This window comes from Osmia lignaria, chromosome 4 (assembly GCF_051020975.1).
Source record: "Osmia lignaria lignaria isolate PbOS001 chromosome 4, iyOsmLign1, whole genome shotgun sequence".
NCBI lineage: Eukaryota > Metazoa > Arthropoda > Insecta > Hymenoptera > Megachilidae > Osmia > Osmia lignaria.
The window spans coordinates 4,234,635-4,251,754 of NC_135035.1; the positions used below are offsets into that span (position 1 = coordinate 4,234,635).

The 17,120-nt window shown below is 39.5% G+C and overlaps 1 protein-coding gene across 2 annotated transcripts in view; it reads right to left on the minus strand.

The window, feature by feature from the left end:
• LOC117610870 (cytochrome P450 6A1-like) overlaps positions 1-17,120 on the minus strand; it is a 60,832-nt gene that overhangs the window by 18,996 nt on the left and 24,716 nt on the right. For both annotated transcript variants that reach the window (XM_034338703.2, XM_076688064.1), the window contains exons 2-3: positions 12,249-12,615; positions 9,994-10,519 (exon numbers count right to left, since the gene is read on the minus strand). In XM_034338703.2, coding sequence (XP_034194594.2) covers positions 9,994-10,519; positions 12,249-12,590 — 868 coding nt within the window. In that variant the 5' untranslated portion in view covers positions 12,591-12,615. The remainder of the gene's footprint in view (positions 1-9,993; positions 10,520-12,248; positions 12,616-17,120) is intronic.

The following is a 17,120-nucleotide window of genomic DNA, read 5'->3' on the forward strand; positions in this document are numbered from 1 at the left end:
CGATTGGTCCCACTGAAAGAAAATTTTTCATTTTTTCATTGTTATTGCAAAATACAGGAAATTTTTAATGTTAACATTGGGCGATTTCAATGACCTGTTGTCGGGGACATGATTCTGAACAACTTTTTCATTATGCATAATTAACGGAAAGCTTTATGTATACTCTCCAAGGCATGTACCGATTGCGATGAAAAGTATGAAATAATTTCCACTTCATTTATACAAATACCCAACAGCTATTAATAAAACCTATTTACTCGTTAAATAGTATACTAAATACATTTCAACCTTTTCGGAGGCGGCGCATAATTAAAAATCCCCGAATATACGATGCTGCCAATAATGATTTGATAGGTTGCCGACGTCTGAACTAGAATCTTCCTAGTAGAAGAAAAGTTTTTAATTTTGCGCCGCCTCGGAAAAGGTTGAAATGTATTTAGTATACTTTCTAACGAGTAAATAGGTTTTATTAATAGCTGTTGGGTATTTGTATAAATGAAGTAGAAATTATTTCATACTTTTTAGTGCATTTCGAAGTCGGTTGTATTTTTTGTTAAAAATTATTTTATTCGGGTTCGGTCGGGTTCAGTCGTGTTGATTCGGACGAGCTCTCGCGGGCCGCGGCCCAACTCTCAAGTACTTCTTAAGGGGGTAGACACGGGTAATGCAGCGAGGTGACATTAGCGGCAAAAACGGGCCTATTAATGGATTTACGGGAATCGGTTATTTGTCCTTATATGAGAACACATAGGGCTGGGTAAGGGCTCATTCGAAAGAGGAAGGTCCAATGCAGGGCGGTCAACTCATGGTTTAACGAGATTATGTGCATATTTAATAATATCAGTGTCGAAAGTAGAAGAAAAAATCGACAAAATGCAGTTGCAAATTGGAAGCATTTTTAGGCCACTAAAAGAGTTTTGTGACTCAAACGGTGAGTTGACCGCCCTGCATTGAACCTTCCTCTTTCGAATGAGCCCTTATTGAGCTCAAGATCTTCTCGTATAAGGACGAATAACCGATTCCCGTAAAAGCATTCCCAAAGACGAGTTCCGCCATTATCTGGATACTACAGAGCAAGTCACGTGACAAATTTAGTTCAGCTAGTAGTTATAAGGTGGCGTCTAAGTAGAAAGGCTGCCGATTTGGAATCGTAGTCAGAATCAAGCGTTAGCTTGATTACGTCATTCGAACTGTGCTGCGAAGGCAAGCGAAAAAGGCAACATCGCCCGAACGCTGAGTGAGACGCACTACAGTCATGCTGTCCTTCTCTCATTCTGAATGTTGAGATTGTCCCCTTTCGCTAAGATTTGACTGCCGCCTGCCTGGATTTTCCACAGCGCCCCATAACAAACCTCGCCCCATTCAAACTATATCGTGTTTGGTATCATTTTAATCAGAAAAATTTCACCAATGCGCTAGTAAAAGTTTCAGTAAAAAAAAGTCAAAAATAAGAAAGTTTTATAATTGAATTAGTATTAGTCACACCGATACGTTTCGGCTCTTTCCTTTGATCATTAGACCGCTCTCTCTCTCCTCCACTGTCTGTCCCTTTCTACGTTCACGCTTGGCTGGTCGTCGTATCTAATTCGAGATTTGACATCTCGGCTGAATATATGCGAGGTCCCTCCATTTATTAGTTCTAATAGTACCATACTTAGTACTTTTTTATGCAGAATGTTTCAAGGAGTTGACACAACTAAAAATTGATGCAATTCCATTTAAATAAAAAGTGGATTTGCATTTTTGAGTGCATCGTTGCATTCACGGAGAAGATGAAATCACAGAAAAATAGACATTATCATACCATTGAACTTTTACATAAACAGCTTTTTCCTATCTCTTATCAAATTCAAGATATAACCCGTCAGAAATTGCATGACGTATCCTGTATATTTTTATTAATTAAGAAACATTTATTTAAAGAAGTTAATAACTTTTTCTGAAAAGTTTCTCAGATTGCACGTTCCTTCGGTTCTTCAGAGTAGGCATATATTTTTCAGCAGCGAGGGGTGCTACGGTGCGCTGTATAAAATCCACGCGTTCAGTCAGTCAGAATTTATTGGAGCGGGACAATTTTATCAGTTAGGTTGAAAGAAGGATAGCATGATCACCCTACATCTCACTCTAACCACGCGCCAATGTTTCGCTTTCGTTCTTCAGGCGGATCGTCGCGATGCCTCTGGCGAGATGAGCGTTTAAATGTGTTTGTAAAAATACTTGAGGCCCGGTTGCATTCCTAGATCGTGTTGCGCGCACGCTAGCTGAGAATTAAACCTTGTCAGTTCGTAACCGACCACGCAAGTGGCTCCACCAGGCCCAACGAAAAAACTGCTGTAATACCGACGTCCCGAATCAGAGAGGTCACGTGCCGTGTCTACCCCCTCTGACTGCAAAAATAAGTCGAGTGTCGAAGAATGCCCGATAGTGTCTTTGTTTATTTTAACGGTCCTCGGGATAGGGACTGATGGCTTGCAGAGCCCTTACCCGTAAAGGCCTGAGTAATAAACTCTAGGCATTTCTATTTTTAGCTCTTCAAAGTGGACCCAATAGGGGCTTTTCGCTCATGGTTTTTCGCTTTCTCTTCACTTCGGTATTGGCTCTCGAACCATACGGATATTGTTACGTCCCGGCAGAAAATTTGAAATTTATCCGCCTTGCGTCACTTATCAAGCCCTTTTGAGTTACGAGAATCTCTCATGTAAGGGGCGTACAGGCGGGTGTTTCGGTTTTCCGCCAACCTTTCCATTCCTCCTCGACCTTGTACATTCTTGTCAAACCTTTCGAGGTTACGAGGATTTCTCATCCAGGGGTGTACAAGGAAGAGTTTGAGCTTAATTCTTTTCAATAGTTTACGTGACCCTCCTTGAAACTATCGTCGTCAACCATAGTAATAGCTATAGAATACAGTAATAACGCATAAAAACTCGGGTTAGCTCGAGAGCGAGAGAGAGCCGTAGCATAACATCAGCGCTACGCAGTTAGCCAGTGCTTCGCATTCCAGGAATTTCCCTTACTAACTGCGTAGAAACGGGAGAATCGTAATAATTCTTTTGTTAGAAACCTCTTTCTCTCTCTATTGCACAAAGCGCCAGCCGGTCCAACAAGGATCACCATTACCTGATCGTAACGATAGTATGAGAGAGTGGATGGATGAAAATGAATTTAAACAATGAAAGTAAGAATTGAGAACCCTTACGAAAGCGAACGTCGCGAACGTTCGACCGCCGTTCGAAAATCAAGGGTCGTTCGAAGCAATAAGCACTATTGTATCGAAATTCTAAGAACTGCCTAGCGATAACGGCAAATTTTGAACAAAGGAACGTTCTTGAAGGAACGTTCGCCAGATTGAGAATTGTTTAAAATTCATAGAATGCGAAATGCCGAATTCATCAAAGCGATAGTTTCTAATGTGCGATAGATTGTTGTAAAATGCATAATTCGCCACGGCATTACAACCACCGTAAGTGCATCATCCGCTTTTAAACCTATTAAATCCGACTATCTTTATTACAAATCAGGAAAGTGAATAACATTGATCCTGATGTACGGATGACGGTTTCCTCCATCAAAACCTGTAATTTCATCTTGCAGTTCAATCGAATCAATAGTTATGAATTAATTCAATGCAATAGTCATATTACAATTCAATGCGATTAATTAATTGTACATATAAAGAGAAATACTGCGTAGTTTCTGAAAACCGTTGAAACTATCATGGCGACGAAGTAGAAAAGAAAGGAACACCAAAGAAAGGGGATGAAAGATCTTCGTCTAGCTCGCGCGTCTCAACCAATCACCGGGCACGCGACACTACCGACAACGGACTACGATTCGCCAAACCGTCCCCTCCAAGGACGATGTTCGCGCGTCGGGCCCTTCGACCATCGATCGCGCACGAAATTTGTCACTCTTGATCGATCAATCGTAAGTGCGTGATCGGGAGTCCGTGTGTCTGAGAGACAGAGTTATTTGGAAGTTCGCGATATTTTCTCTGCGGTAAAGTCCTCCGCGTAGCGAGGCAGAGTGCCGTGCGAGTTAAAATAATCGGAATTCTGAATAAGGACTCATAGACGCGCACGTAAAACCTTCTTTCTCCCTAATATTCTATCTTTTCTTTCAGTTTTTAAACCGTTTGTTCGCGTAGTATTTCCGTATTAACTTCATTTCGCGTAATTTATATTAATCGTAATTCGTAATTCTCGTTATTCGTTTGTCTCTCGTCGACGTACTCGTCCGTAATAATCCGTTTTCGCCGCAACAAGTGCAGTGATCGAAATCTTATCGTTCTTTAGTGTTCCAGATCATCAAGCGAATACACAGAATCTTAGCAAGCGAAAATTATAATCTTGTATTGTATTAAACAGCGTAACGGTAAGTCGATTCCATTACATTTTTCAATCACGACGTTATCAATTGGCAAAACGGGCGATCTGGTCCAGCCCTTCAGGGTTACGAGAAAGACTCAGGTCAGATCGTTCCACCGTACGAGGTATCGACTGATTTCAGTATTATTTTTCCGTTTATTACAATCTCGCAATTCCAATTTTTCCATCATCAAAAGGGCACCTTAGTCCAGCTCTTTCGAGAGTTACGAGAGTATCTCAGGCTGGGGTGTACCACGGGCGAAAACCGCCGATTTTACAGTTAACTTTAGGAAAGCGAAATTGTAATAATCATTTCACGCGACCGCTACATTACTCAGCGCGTTTCAATTGTGATATTAGAGTGTTTTCATATTGATATGTGGTGTATGCGTGTGTGAGCTAGGTGGTGACATGAGTGAGACATGTGCATGGTACGAGTGACGAGTGACTGTTTAGGCTAAGGCTCGAGTGTCGCGCCGAAAAGCTATAAACAGTACAGAGATAAGCGAGGCGGGGTGCGGTGTGCGGTGTGCATGAGAGAGGGTGGCTCTAGTCGATGGTTTTTCCGGCAGAGTGTTTTTGCGAGGCATAGCGAGAGGTTGACCGACCGTAAGAGAATTGCGAGTGCTATTGTGAGCGGCGATTAAGTGTTGCCAAGACTTTTAATCCTTACCTCTAATTTTAAAGTTAAGTTTAACCAACTTCACTGTATTCTTATTAAAGTCTTTTAATTAGAAATACGCTAACGCTTATTTCCTACAGATATATTTTTGTTAATTAATTCTAAGAATCTTTACCCTTGTTCATGTTACGTCCGGGCTCATTTCCATAAACCCGACCTTGCGTTCCTCATCGGGTGCGCTACACTTGGAAACTTTTCCACGTGAGGGGCGCAAGGAAGGGCCTTGCTAATCTATTTCTTCTCCTCGTTACCTGTCCGCGCTCCTCCGATCTTGTGCTCTACCGTCGGGTGCGTGAGCACTTGGAAGTGATTCCTCACAGAGAACACAAGAAAGGAGTTTGAGATTAAAATTATAATTCTCCTTTTTCTTTCCTCTTGTTAGTTTCAATAGTTTAACCGTTAATATACCAAGTTTGTGCACCTCGCCAGTGCGAAGCACTTGGAGATAATCCCAGGCGAGGCACACAAAGGAGGCTATATTAGTTCTTTCAAATAATACAAGTCAACCTTTCCTTGGGATGATTGCCTTGTCGAAACTACACAGCGACAAAAACTTCGAAAGTCGAAACCGTTTAGGGAGAGGTACCATAAACATCTTTCGCCGCGCGGTTAAGCAGTGCTACGCACTTGGAAATTTCCCAACTTAACCGTGCAACATAAAGAAGAATTTTCTTCTATTTTATTAGCGAGGTACCTCTCATACCTGCAAAGCATGCGTCAGCCGATCCTTCCACGAGGAGTGCATGTGATTTAGAACAGAACGATTGGAATTTAACGGAATGAAACTATTTGAATGATATTAGAATGCGAGGGTTTGCGTGACAACCGCTGTAGTTCGAAATCGTTCACGAATGTTCGAGACAAAGGTCGACCGAGTCTATAAACATCGTCGCTAAACGTTAAACGCAGAACGTTCGAATATACGTAAATCGTCGAGATACGAATAGGAATGTTAATAACTAATAAGAGCGGAATGAATATTAATTAAATGCGACACGCATGTATCCGCAATTTGTCGACGATTATAAAACACCGGTTGCATCACGCGTAAACCGTTGGACAACGAGATTAATAGAGTAGTTAACGTATGAATGATAATTAACGTTATTTAACTAATAGTCATTCAAACCAGTAAACCGAATATTTCTAATAAAACAAAGACCTCTTTCGATACCGGAAATATCATTGTAAAAGCCTCTTTAATTAAGCAAACTCGAATGAATTAAGTCGTAATAGATTTCGAATATTCCAGAACTTTAGAATTGCGACGCATGAAATCCGTTGTAGCGTTAGAGGGGTAGAAAGAAATGAACAACCTTAGACGAAGGTAGAAGGAAAAGCCAGGAAAGGATGAGGGAACTAGGAAGAGCGGCCAACTAGCCCAATACGCGCGGGATTTCCCCTCCGTCACGTACCCCGATTTGCCAAATGATGTCCCCACTTTGGGCCCTTGATCGTGGGTCGAACCCTGAGACACGATCGCTTGACTGAGGCAAATCACTCTTCGTCGAAAAATCGTGAGGTACGTGGCGGGGAGCCCGTGTTCGCGTCGAGCAATAGTTTCGTGTGAAAATCGTAGAAATTAGCTGACCGGTAAAGTCCTTGAAAAAGGCAGAGTGCCGGGAGATTGCGGTTCGCGTTTTCCGCGTTAAAGACTCTTGCGAATACGTTAAATTTCACACTTTTCAATCACTATCCTTTTCTCTTTCGTTTTAAACCGTCCGCTGAATTAATTACTTTTCTTTTTGGTTTTTTTTTTCCTTTCGCGTCGCGTCGTCTTTGCAATACTTTTGTGCTCGTTTCGTAATTAATCGTCCCGTAATACCGTAATCAAGGCCGATCGCGAACGCGTAATGCAGTGGCAGTTCCCTCATTTCTTTTTTGATTTCCAGATTTTTCAACGACACCAGAGAAAAGCTACTAACAATCTATTATCAGATATTATAATTTCACCTTGATTTCTGGTAAGTTGTCCATTTCATTTTGTCGAATACGACGAATCTGGACGTGGCGAGGCAAAACGGGCGATCTACGAAACCGAGAATTCTGGAAAGTTTCTCCCTAGATCGTTCCGTTCGCAATCGAGACAAGGTATCGAATATTTAAAATATTTGGAAAATTCCGATTTTACACACAAGGAGGACGGCCCCACGAAACCGAGGCTCTGGTGAATTACCCCCTGGGACCGTTCTTTTCCTTTGATTCGCGCTTAGATTCTTTACACGACATCGTCGCTCGAATCATCGAACCTTTTAATCAACCTCTAACTATTCTATAATCAATAGTTTCGTTTTTCATAAAATCTAAACTTTTCTTAATAATGCATTTATTTTCTGTTATATTTGAAACAGCTCGCATTTTCTGTTAACCAACCATTTTTATTGTTACATTTACCTTTTTGAGATTATATTTCTGTTACACCTAATTAGTTTAATTCATTTACTTTTTAAATACTTCCTTTTTCCTTATTTTCACGCCTACCATCTTCGTACAAATTCACACGAGGGGCCCGTATGGGACTAGAGCATTGACGAACCCGATTAATATCTTAATTAACTATTAATTAATCTATCAACTCTTTTATTGTTCTAATCGCGAAGGATCTAACATCGTTTCGAGCGATTAGGACTGGTGGCAGCGCTAATACCATTCTCAACCGCGTATCAGCCAACATAATAATTAAAATCTCGTTTTTTTATTTTGTACGTCGCGCGCCGTATCTCTCGCTCGCGACGTAACATTCACATTTTTGCATAAACTGGTATTTTCTACACTAACGAATTTTTCCAAATTTATAAAAGTCTCAATTTTGGCATTTCTCTGTTATTATTTACTTGATTTTTCATTCACAATTAAACCAGTTTCATTGACCTAAACAGTTTCAAAATTCATTTCAAACGCACCTCACACATTTCAGCTAAAACACGCCTACCAACCCATACAGATTCAAGGAGGGACCCGCACGGGATCAAAGCGTTTAACGAACCCAACGAAGGGCTAATAATTTCTAATCTAACATCTTATCAATTTTGCCTTCCGTCTTTTAATTTGTCTAGAGCGTTAACCCGCTCAAGACTGGTAGCAGCGATACCAACCATTGCGCTAAAATAGGAACGAAGGTGTAAGGGGTTGAATTCCAACTAACTAATTGAAATTTAACCACCCTATATCCTCCAATTTATATTTTCCTTTTTACGTTGCGCGTGCGTCGGCGCAACGTAACAAGTTTCTTATATTATAAAATATAGTGAATTATTTTAACAAAATGTGTTAAATCATTTAAAATATACCCATTCCCAATACTTGCAATAAGCATGTGCAAAATCTATTTTGTATAAAATGAATATACAATGAATGACATGGAATGAAATTCATTTTAAATAAATTCGTTACAAGTATTATATTATTTTTCTACATGATAAAAATTATCTTATTTCAAAAATCCATATAAAACAGATTTTGCACACGCTTATTGCAAGTATTAACAAGTACATGAGAGTTGGGTCGCGGGCCGAGGCCCGCCGGAGCTCGTCCGAGTCTGCCAGACTGAGCTCGATCAAACCTGAAAAAGTCGGGCTATCCGACTGCACGGATGTATCGGACGCCCGCCCGAGCCCGCCAAATTTCGAACAGACTCGACTAGTTGGGAACCCGACATACAGAGTGAACCTCTCGCTACGCTACCCAAAGGAAGCGCCGCCACAATAGAATGTAGTAGTTGACATCCCATTTCTGTCATCGCTTACTTGACCGAGATGGCCCATGCAGCGAAGATGGCTGTGTGCGTGAAAATGTGTTAAGAAAATATTCTGTTTTCCGCAGAGTTTAAATGGGACTCTTCTGCTCATTACACACATTTCCACGCACACAACCGTCCTCGCCGCAGGGACCTCGACGGTCATGTAAGCGATGATAGAAATAGGATGTAGACTACCACATTCTATTGTGGCGGCACTTCCTTTGGGTAGCGTAGCGAGAGGATCACCCTGTATTAGTCGGGCCGCACATCACTAGTGGATACGTCTTAGTTTGAGTAACAAGTCGTAAAAGCGGCCCTATTGTTGCGGTAAGTGTCACAGCGGTTATTCTTTGGGTCTGCCGTTCCTAGCGTAGACCCCCGCTGTGGCACTTAACGCAATAATAGGACCGCTTTTACGACTTGCCACTCAAACCGAGACGTATCTATCGAAAATTGGGAAATTTGTAAACGTTATATCTTGAAAACTAATTAAAATCGAGTGTATATATTAAAGCTTAATGAATTCATCTTGAGAAGCACTATTACATAATCTGAAAAAAATATATGGTTCCATTTAAAAAACAAAACTTGATCATCATATCTCTTAAACTAATAATGCAAAAGATTTTTCACTCTGGCCAAAACATAGGCCCCCTTTTTCCATGCAATTTCCATATCAACAATTTTTTGTATCATTAATAGTTACGGAATAAGAGCTCTGTATCAGTTTAAGTGGGACACACTGTACATACATACACTGACGTGAGTTGGATTGAAGTTGTCGCAGTGAATTTGTAGCCAACTTCACTGCGACAAGTTCAATGCAACTCATCGTACATCCGATGGGAACCGTGTCATATGCGTTGGCGTAACAAGGTAAGAGCCTAAAGTCTAGCTTCTTAAAAATGTGAGCTGGTCTCCTCTCCATTTTTTAGATTCTAGGATTCTAAGATTCTAAGATTCCAAGATTCTAATCGTAAGATTCTAAAATTCAAAAATATTAAAATTCCAGAACTCCAGAACTCCAAAACTTCCGAAATCTAATATTTCATAATTTCAAAATTCCCGCATTATAAAATTATAAATTATGATCCATCCCAGAAAAAAATGCTAATTACGCCAGTGGGTACATGGCTATTTTGCCTAGTGGTAAGCGCGCCCTATACTTGATAAGTAAAATAAAAATACTTTTATTCCAAATTACTTACCAACATTTTGTAGTTTCTCAGGATGATTTTTAAGTTCCATGAGTATATTGATAAAATCGGGTCTATAAATATTATTCTGTTTTCTGTAGTTTATAGTATCCACGACCATTTTGGTAAAGAATTTATCGGCACCTGGGGGTTGAAGCAGGTGTCCAATGGTTTTGTACAGGAAGGGTAAAATTTCTCTAACGAAATTTCTAATTGTCGCTCGGGTGGAAGGTGCAAGGACACTTCTGCCTATTCGACGGAATTCACTGTCTTCGTTCGAAAGAGCACTCGTGTCGATTCCGAAGACACAATTGCCGATTACATCGGTTGTGAATTTTGCTGATAATTCGCGACAGTCAACCGGCTCTTCTTTATCCGCTATTTTTGCCAGATGTTTCTCCAAATACATCGAACAATCTAGCATTAAAAGAAACATTTCTTTAAGCTTGCCGGAAGTGAAAACTGGCGAGAGATTTGTTCTTAGTGGGCGCCATCTTTCGGGTTCCAGGACAAAGAGATGTTCGGTCAATGGTTCTACCTATTAAGTTTTTTTAACAGAATATTAATAGTATTTGTAATATTATTTGTGTAAAATTTTATGTATGACAATTAAAAGTGATAATCCATTAGTAGTCTGATATAGTTTGATGACATAGAAGTACAAACTAGTACTAACGGCACATCAAACTAAAGCTTTAAAATGACTACATAAACTATAAATTATCTTTAATATGAACTGTCTATTAGTCAGAGAATCATGTTATTATTTACTGTATACATATATGTTCAAAAATGCGTTAATTTCAACCGTCGCCATGCGAACCGCGGCAGCACTCTTCAGCTCGACCGGTCGCCACATTGGAAATCGGTCACTTCAACCAATCAGCGTCCTCGTCGCGAGCTCTATAGTCCGGCCAACGAAACGAGTCAGTGTATGTAAACAAATCAGCGGTGTGATGTTCACACGATGGATGTTAGCGGTTGTTACTATTGGCTGTCAAGTATCGAGTTCAGGGCCAACTTTCGACGGTCTCTTGCCGTGGGCCCTTGCTTGAGAAACCGTGGGGAACTTAGCGTTTTTCAAATACGCACACCGCGATCATAGCAAAATCCCGTATATAGAGTGCGCAAAAATTATTTGTCATAATTTTGGGAGATGACTTTACACCTGATATTATTGTTCCAAAAAAATAGCTTCTTATTTTTTAGTATACAAGGATCGATATACCGTGAGGCGATCCTGCTTCGCGCCGGAGAATTTGTATACATTTACTAACTCGTCTCGTTGGACGGGCTATAGGTGATGCCAACGGCTCGTGCCGCCGTGATGCCCTCTTCTCGGCCATTACATACGGTCTTGGAATGCACAGCTATCAACACGTGTTTCGTCATTCTCTCGATTGTTCATTTTATTATAAGTAATTTTCACCGAATCATTGTAAAGTGAATGCGGTGTAAATACCAACGGCCAACTCAATCTCGTAATCCCAATCTCAAAAACCTACATACGAGATTAATATATGTATTCATGTAGTGGCCACGTGTTGCACCAACACGTGGCTTTTACACGTCTCGATTTCGATCTCTCTTCGTGATGCGAATGAAATTCTCATCGTAGAATCTCAGGTACCCTATTTCAATTTAATTAACTGTACCTTTTTTCGTGTGTACTTATTGTATTGTGAAATAAACCATTTCTTTGTTAAAACTCTCAACGTCTTCTTTCTCTCACCCCCATCTTGATTAACGAACCACGTTTAAATCGATCTTGCTCTCGAACAATATAGTATATAACAAGAAAATTATTTAACAATTCACAATTTTGTATTAAGGACATTAATAAAAAATTCATATGGTCATGTTTAATAAATTTTAAGCTTCAAATTGTTATAATGTAAGTGGTACTTTATGATAGTTTCATGTTACTAAATTTTGTTATATTTTAAAGTTGTACATTGTTTGTTATAATTACCAGTTACTTTGCATTCAAAATGGTAATGAATCATTTATACAATAATTTTTAACGAACTTAAAGCTTCAAATTGATGTATCACAGGTGCTGTTTTGTAATACTTTTATGTCATGAAATTGTGTCAGACATTGTACATTTCAAAATTAGTCATTTGTTTGCTGTAACTAACAACCAACCATTTTATACTAATTGTAAGTTTCTTTGGTGGTACTTTTATATCATCAAATATCGTCAGGCTTTGAAGTCAATGTTTTTTTCAATGTTTTAAAGTCAACTATTAAACATTAGGACCAACCTTAGGGTAAAAAGATAGACCTCGATCTGAAAATAGTGAAAAATCCTTAATAAGAACATCCTTAATCAGGTCCAAGTCATTAACAACAAGCATAGGTGTTGTTCTGTCAAATATTCCAAATACAGGCTCCTCTTTATATTCATCGTACAATTGTTTTACACATTCGCTAATTGATTTTTTTAGAGCAATAAATTGTATTATATTTCCAAAGAGTAAATAAGGTTTAGGTCCAGGTATCTTATACTTTTTCCAATAATTAGTGACCTCATTGTAGTAATTGTAAATGTAGACAGAGGCAAGCACCAGAACGATGCCGAGGAGAGTTTGGAAAATGTCTATCATTGTGCATCAAACTTCCCAAATAGCTCTTAAACAGATAAAAGTCAGTTACACGTTATTACAAGATTATAATATACAATATCGTATTCGTAAAAATAAGTAAGTTTTGAATAATGGATTAATATTATGTTCAACATAAATAAATTGTATTTGTCAAAGTTTACGTTAGGACTGGATTTATGGCGGGGGCTGCTAGTTGTTCTCAGTCGGGTCATTTGCACCATCCTGACAAGGGACATTACCCAATCGACACATGCCGATTTTTATGCCCTTTGAGTATGATATAGAACTCAAAAAAATATTTGACACGTATTTTTTTTATCGGCAATCGTCCATGCTGAAGGGGTGAAAATAGCCCTCAAAGTTGGGGTTGCAAAACATATTTTCTTGAATATCTCAGGAACTATTAGGTGTAGGCGAAAAATTCAAAATGGAATTTGTGTGTTTTTGAACAGCAAATTTTTCTATAAAGCCACCTTTTTGATAAATTTATTTGTTTAAAAAATATATTGAAAAATAATCTATTTTTGTCATTTTTTTCACCCCTTCAGCATGGACGATTGCCGATAAAAAAAATACGTGTCAAATATTTTTTTGAGTTCTATATCATACTCAAAGGGCATCAAAATCGGCGTGTGTCGATTGAGTAATGTCCCTTGTGAGTGTCAGACTTCGGATGGTGCATGTGATGCTGGAAAGTGGACGACAATAAGCAGTCCCCCGCTGTAAATGCGACAGCAGATGGCCGGAGCTGCTCTGAGCTGTTTGGGAGCAGCCATGACCTCTTTAATAGAGGAAAAAGATAGCATCGACAGGGTGCAGATGATGGAGAGGCTGCACGATGCTGGCAGATTGATGGCGGAACTAATACATAGTCAGACTAAGTAAGTCCAGGATAGTTTTGATTCTGGCTGGTGTCGACAGGGACACACGGGCAATGTTGGAAAGCACCAAACCTGATGGGTTCCTGTTTGGTAAAAACCTTGCTGACAAGGTTCGAGAGGCAAGGACTATGGAGAAAGTTGCAAATTCGTTAAAGAAACAATCAAGTTACTCGAATCAGAGATCGTTACCAGTAAGAAGGAATTTAAACGCTGTCAGCCTGCAGGGGAGAAGGCTCGTCCCCTATCAGGCAGGCTATCGAAATCCTCAGGCAGGCCAATACAGGCAAAGACTTGTCTTCAGGAACAAGCCACGAAATCAGCCGTTCAACCAAAATACTCAGTTCCAGAGGAACGACAGACCCAGGAACCAGAACCGGATGAGATAAATGTAAGTAAAGTTGCGAGAAGACCAAAGTGGTTTGTGAGGAATTGGAAAGAAATAACTTCGGATAGGTTTATTTTAGATTCTATACAGGGTGTCCCAGAAAGCGTGTTAGTTCTTTAAGGGGGTGGTGGCTGGGGGTTTTCTTTGCGAAAATGTTGTTTGAAGCTTCGTTTTTAAAATATTAAGAAAAAACACTGGCCAAACAGAGCGCGCATGGCGCGCGGGATCAGGGGCGGCAGTCTCGACTGCGAAAAATGGGCTTGGCATAAGTCCCGAACGAACACTTTCGGCACCCTACTGGTATAGTAGGAGTCGTTGGAAAAATAAATAAATTGAACTGATTAAACATTTTTAATCGTTGTTTAAAATAAATACATAATCTCTTATCGCATGTCATAAAAATGTAAAAAAGAAATTCCAAGCATTTTAAGCAACAAATAAGAAACAAACAAGTTAGCAACAATAAAAATTTAATTAGTTCGATTCATTTATTTTTCCAACGTCTCCTGCTATACCGTCAAGGTGCCGAAAATGTTCGTTCGGGACTTAAGTCAAGCCCAGATTTCGTAATCGAGGCTGCCGTCCCTAAGCCTGCGCGCTCTGATTGGCCAGTGTTTTTCCTTAATAATACAAAAACGAAGCTTCAAACAATATTTTCGCAAAGGAAAATGTTGTTCAGAATCACCCTAGCTACCACCCCCAAAATTAGGTTTTATAAGAAACCGGTACAGAGAAAAAATCCAGTGCGAAAAATCACCTCCAGCGAAGAGGTTAAGAAAAGAACGTGATTCAGGCATTAATCACGAAGGGTGCGATCGAGGAATGTAAACCGTGTAAAAAAGTGTTTTTGTCAAGTTATTTCCTAGTACCAAAACCTGATGGATCTTATCGTTTTATTTTAAACTTAAAAGGCTTAAGGGGGTAGACACGGCACGTGACCTCCCCGATTCGGGACGTCGCGTCGGTATTACAGCAGTTTTTTCGTTGCGCCTGGTAGAGCCACTTGCGTGTTTTGTTACGAACTTGAAAGGTTTAATTCTCAGCTAGCGTGCGCGCAACACAATCTAGGAAGGCAACAGCGCCTCAAATATTTTTACAAACACATTCAAACGTTCATCTTGCCAGAGGCATCGGGACTATACGCCTGAAGAACGAAAGCGCAACATTGGCGCGTGGTTAGAGTGAGATGTAGAGTGATCATGCTATCTTTCTTTCAACCTAAATGATAGAATTGTCCCGCTGCGGTAAATTCTGACTGACCAAACGCGTGGATTTTATATAGCGCACCGTAGCACCCCTCGCTGTTGAAAAATATATGCCTACTCTGAAGAACCGAAGGAACGTGCTATCTGAGAATAATTTTTAGAAAAAGTTATTAACTTCTTTAAATAAATGTTTTTTAATTAATAAAAGTATATAGGATACGTCATGCAACTGGGACGGGTTATCTTGAATTTGGTAAGAGATAGGAAAAAGCTGTCGATGTAAAAGTTCAATGGTATGATAATGTATATTTTTCTATGACTTCATTTTCTTCGTGAATGCAACGATGCGCATGCACTTTTTATTTAAATAGAATTGCATTTCTTTCTTTACTCGTATCAACTCCTTGGAAAATTCTGGATAAAAAAGTAGTATTAGAACTAATAAATGGAGGGGCCTCGGCTCCTTCTCTCCTTCTCTCCCCTCGCTACTATTCCCTCTTACTAACAGTACAATGTTTAAAAAACTAATATTTCGTGAGATATCTCATATTTTTCATAAGTCATACCATTCAGCTTTTACATCAATAGCTTTTTCCTATCTCTTACCAAAAAGATATAACTCGAAACTAATAAAAAATACAAAGGAGTGTTAGTCAATATTCTGAGTGAATGCAAATAATTTAAATAAATAAATATCTCATATACAACTTATGTAAACATTTGCAGAATTATTGCAAAGAGGAGGTATATTCTTCTCTTGTTATACCTCCTCTTTGAGCGAGGTTTGTTAGGGGGCGCTGTGAAAAATCCAGGCGGGCGTCAGTCAAAACTTAGCGAAAAGGGACGATCTCAACATTCAGAATGAGAGAAGGACAGCATGACTGTAGTGCGTCTCACTCAGCGTTCGGGCGTTGTTGCCTTTTTCGCTAGCCTTCGCTGACACAGTCGAGTGACGTAACCTAGCTAACGCCTGATTTTGGCTACGATTCCAAATCAACAGCCTTCTTAGTTAGACGCCACCTTATAACTACTAGCTGAACTGAATTTATCACGTGACTTGCTCTGTATTATCCACAAAATGGCGGAACTGGTCTGAGGGAATGCTTTTACGGGACTACACTTTTCGTCCTTATTTCGCAACAAATGAGGACAAAATACATCTTAATTTGCAGGTAAGGGTTGTGGCTAGACCGCTGCACTCATGATTTCAATCACAGTATTCTTTTAGTAGCCTAAAAATGCTTCGATTCCGCAACTACATTTTGTCGATTTTTTCCTCCACTTTAGACGCTTATATTACTAAACATCAACATAATCCTACTAAAACATGAGTGCAGCGGTGTGCATTGGACCTTCCTCTTTCGAATAAGCCCTCACTGAGCCCCAAATGTTCTCATATAAGGACGAAAAGTGTAGTCCCGTAAACCCCTGTTTAGGCCCATTTTTGCCGGTAATGTCAACGCGCTACTATTACCCGTGTCTACCCCCTTACACAACTTTATTCAGACGTCGCATTTCAAAATGGAAAATATTAGGACGGCAGCAAGATTAGTTCATCCCGGTTATTTTATGGGAACGTTGGATTTGCAAAACGCTTATTATCTCGTACCGATTCATATCAGCAGTTGAAAATATTTAAGGTTTAAGTTTCTGGAATGAATTTACAGGGTTACCCTTTGGTTTAAACCTAAACCCTTTTATTTTTACTAAATTGTTAAAGCCGGTAGCTAGCGTATTGAGATCCAGAGGGTTTAGTTTAGTAATATATTTAGATGACTTTTTATGTATTAGCGAAAATTACGAGACATGTGAGAAAAACATTACAGAAGCAAGTAGGTTGTTAGGATCGTTGGGTTTCTTGATAAATGAACGGAAAAGCTGCAGGATCCCCGCGTCGAGATGTAAATACTTGGGGGTGATTATTGACTCGATACAATACAGACTCGAATTACGTTAAATGAAAAAGATAGTCTAATCAACCTGCTTTAATCGGAGAATAATAGAAAAAATGTGCACAATTAAAGAATGTGCAAAGTTGATAGGTAAACTAATAGCAGCC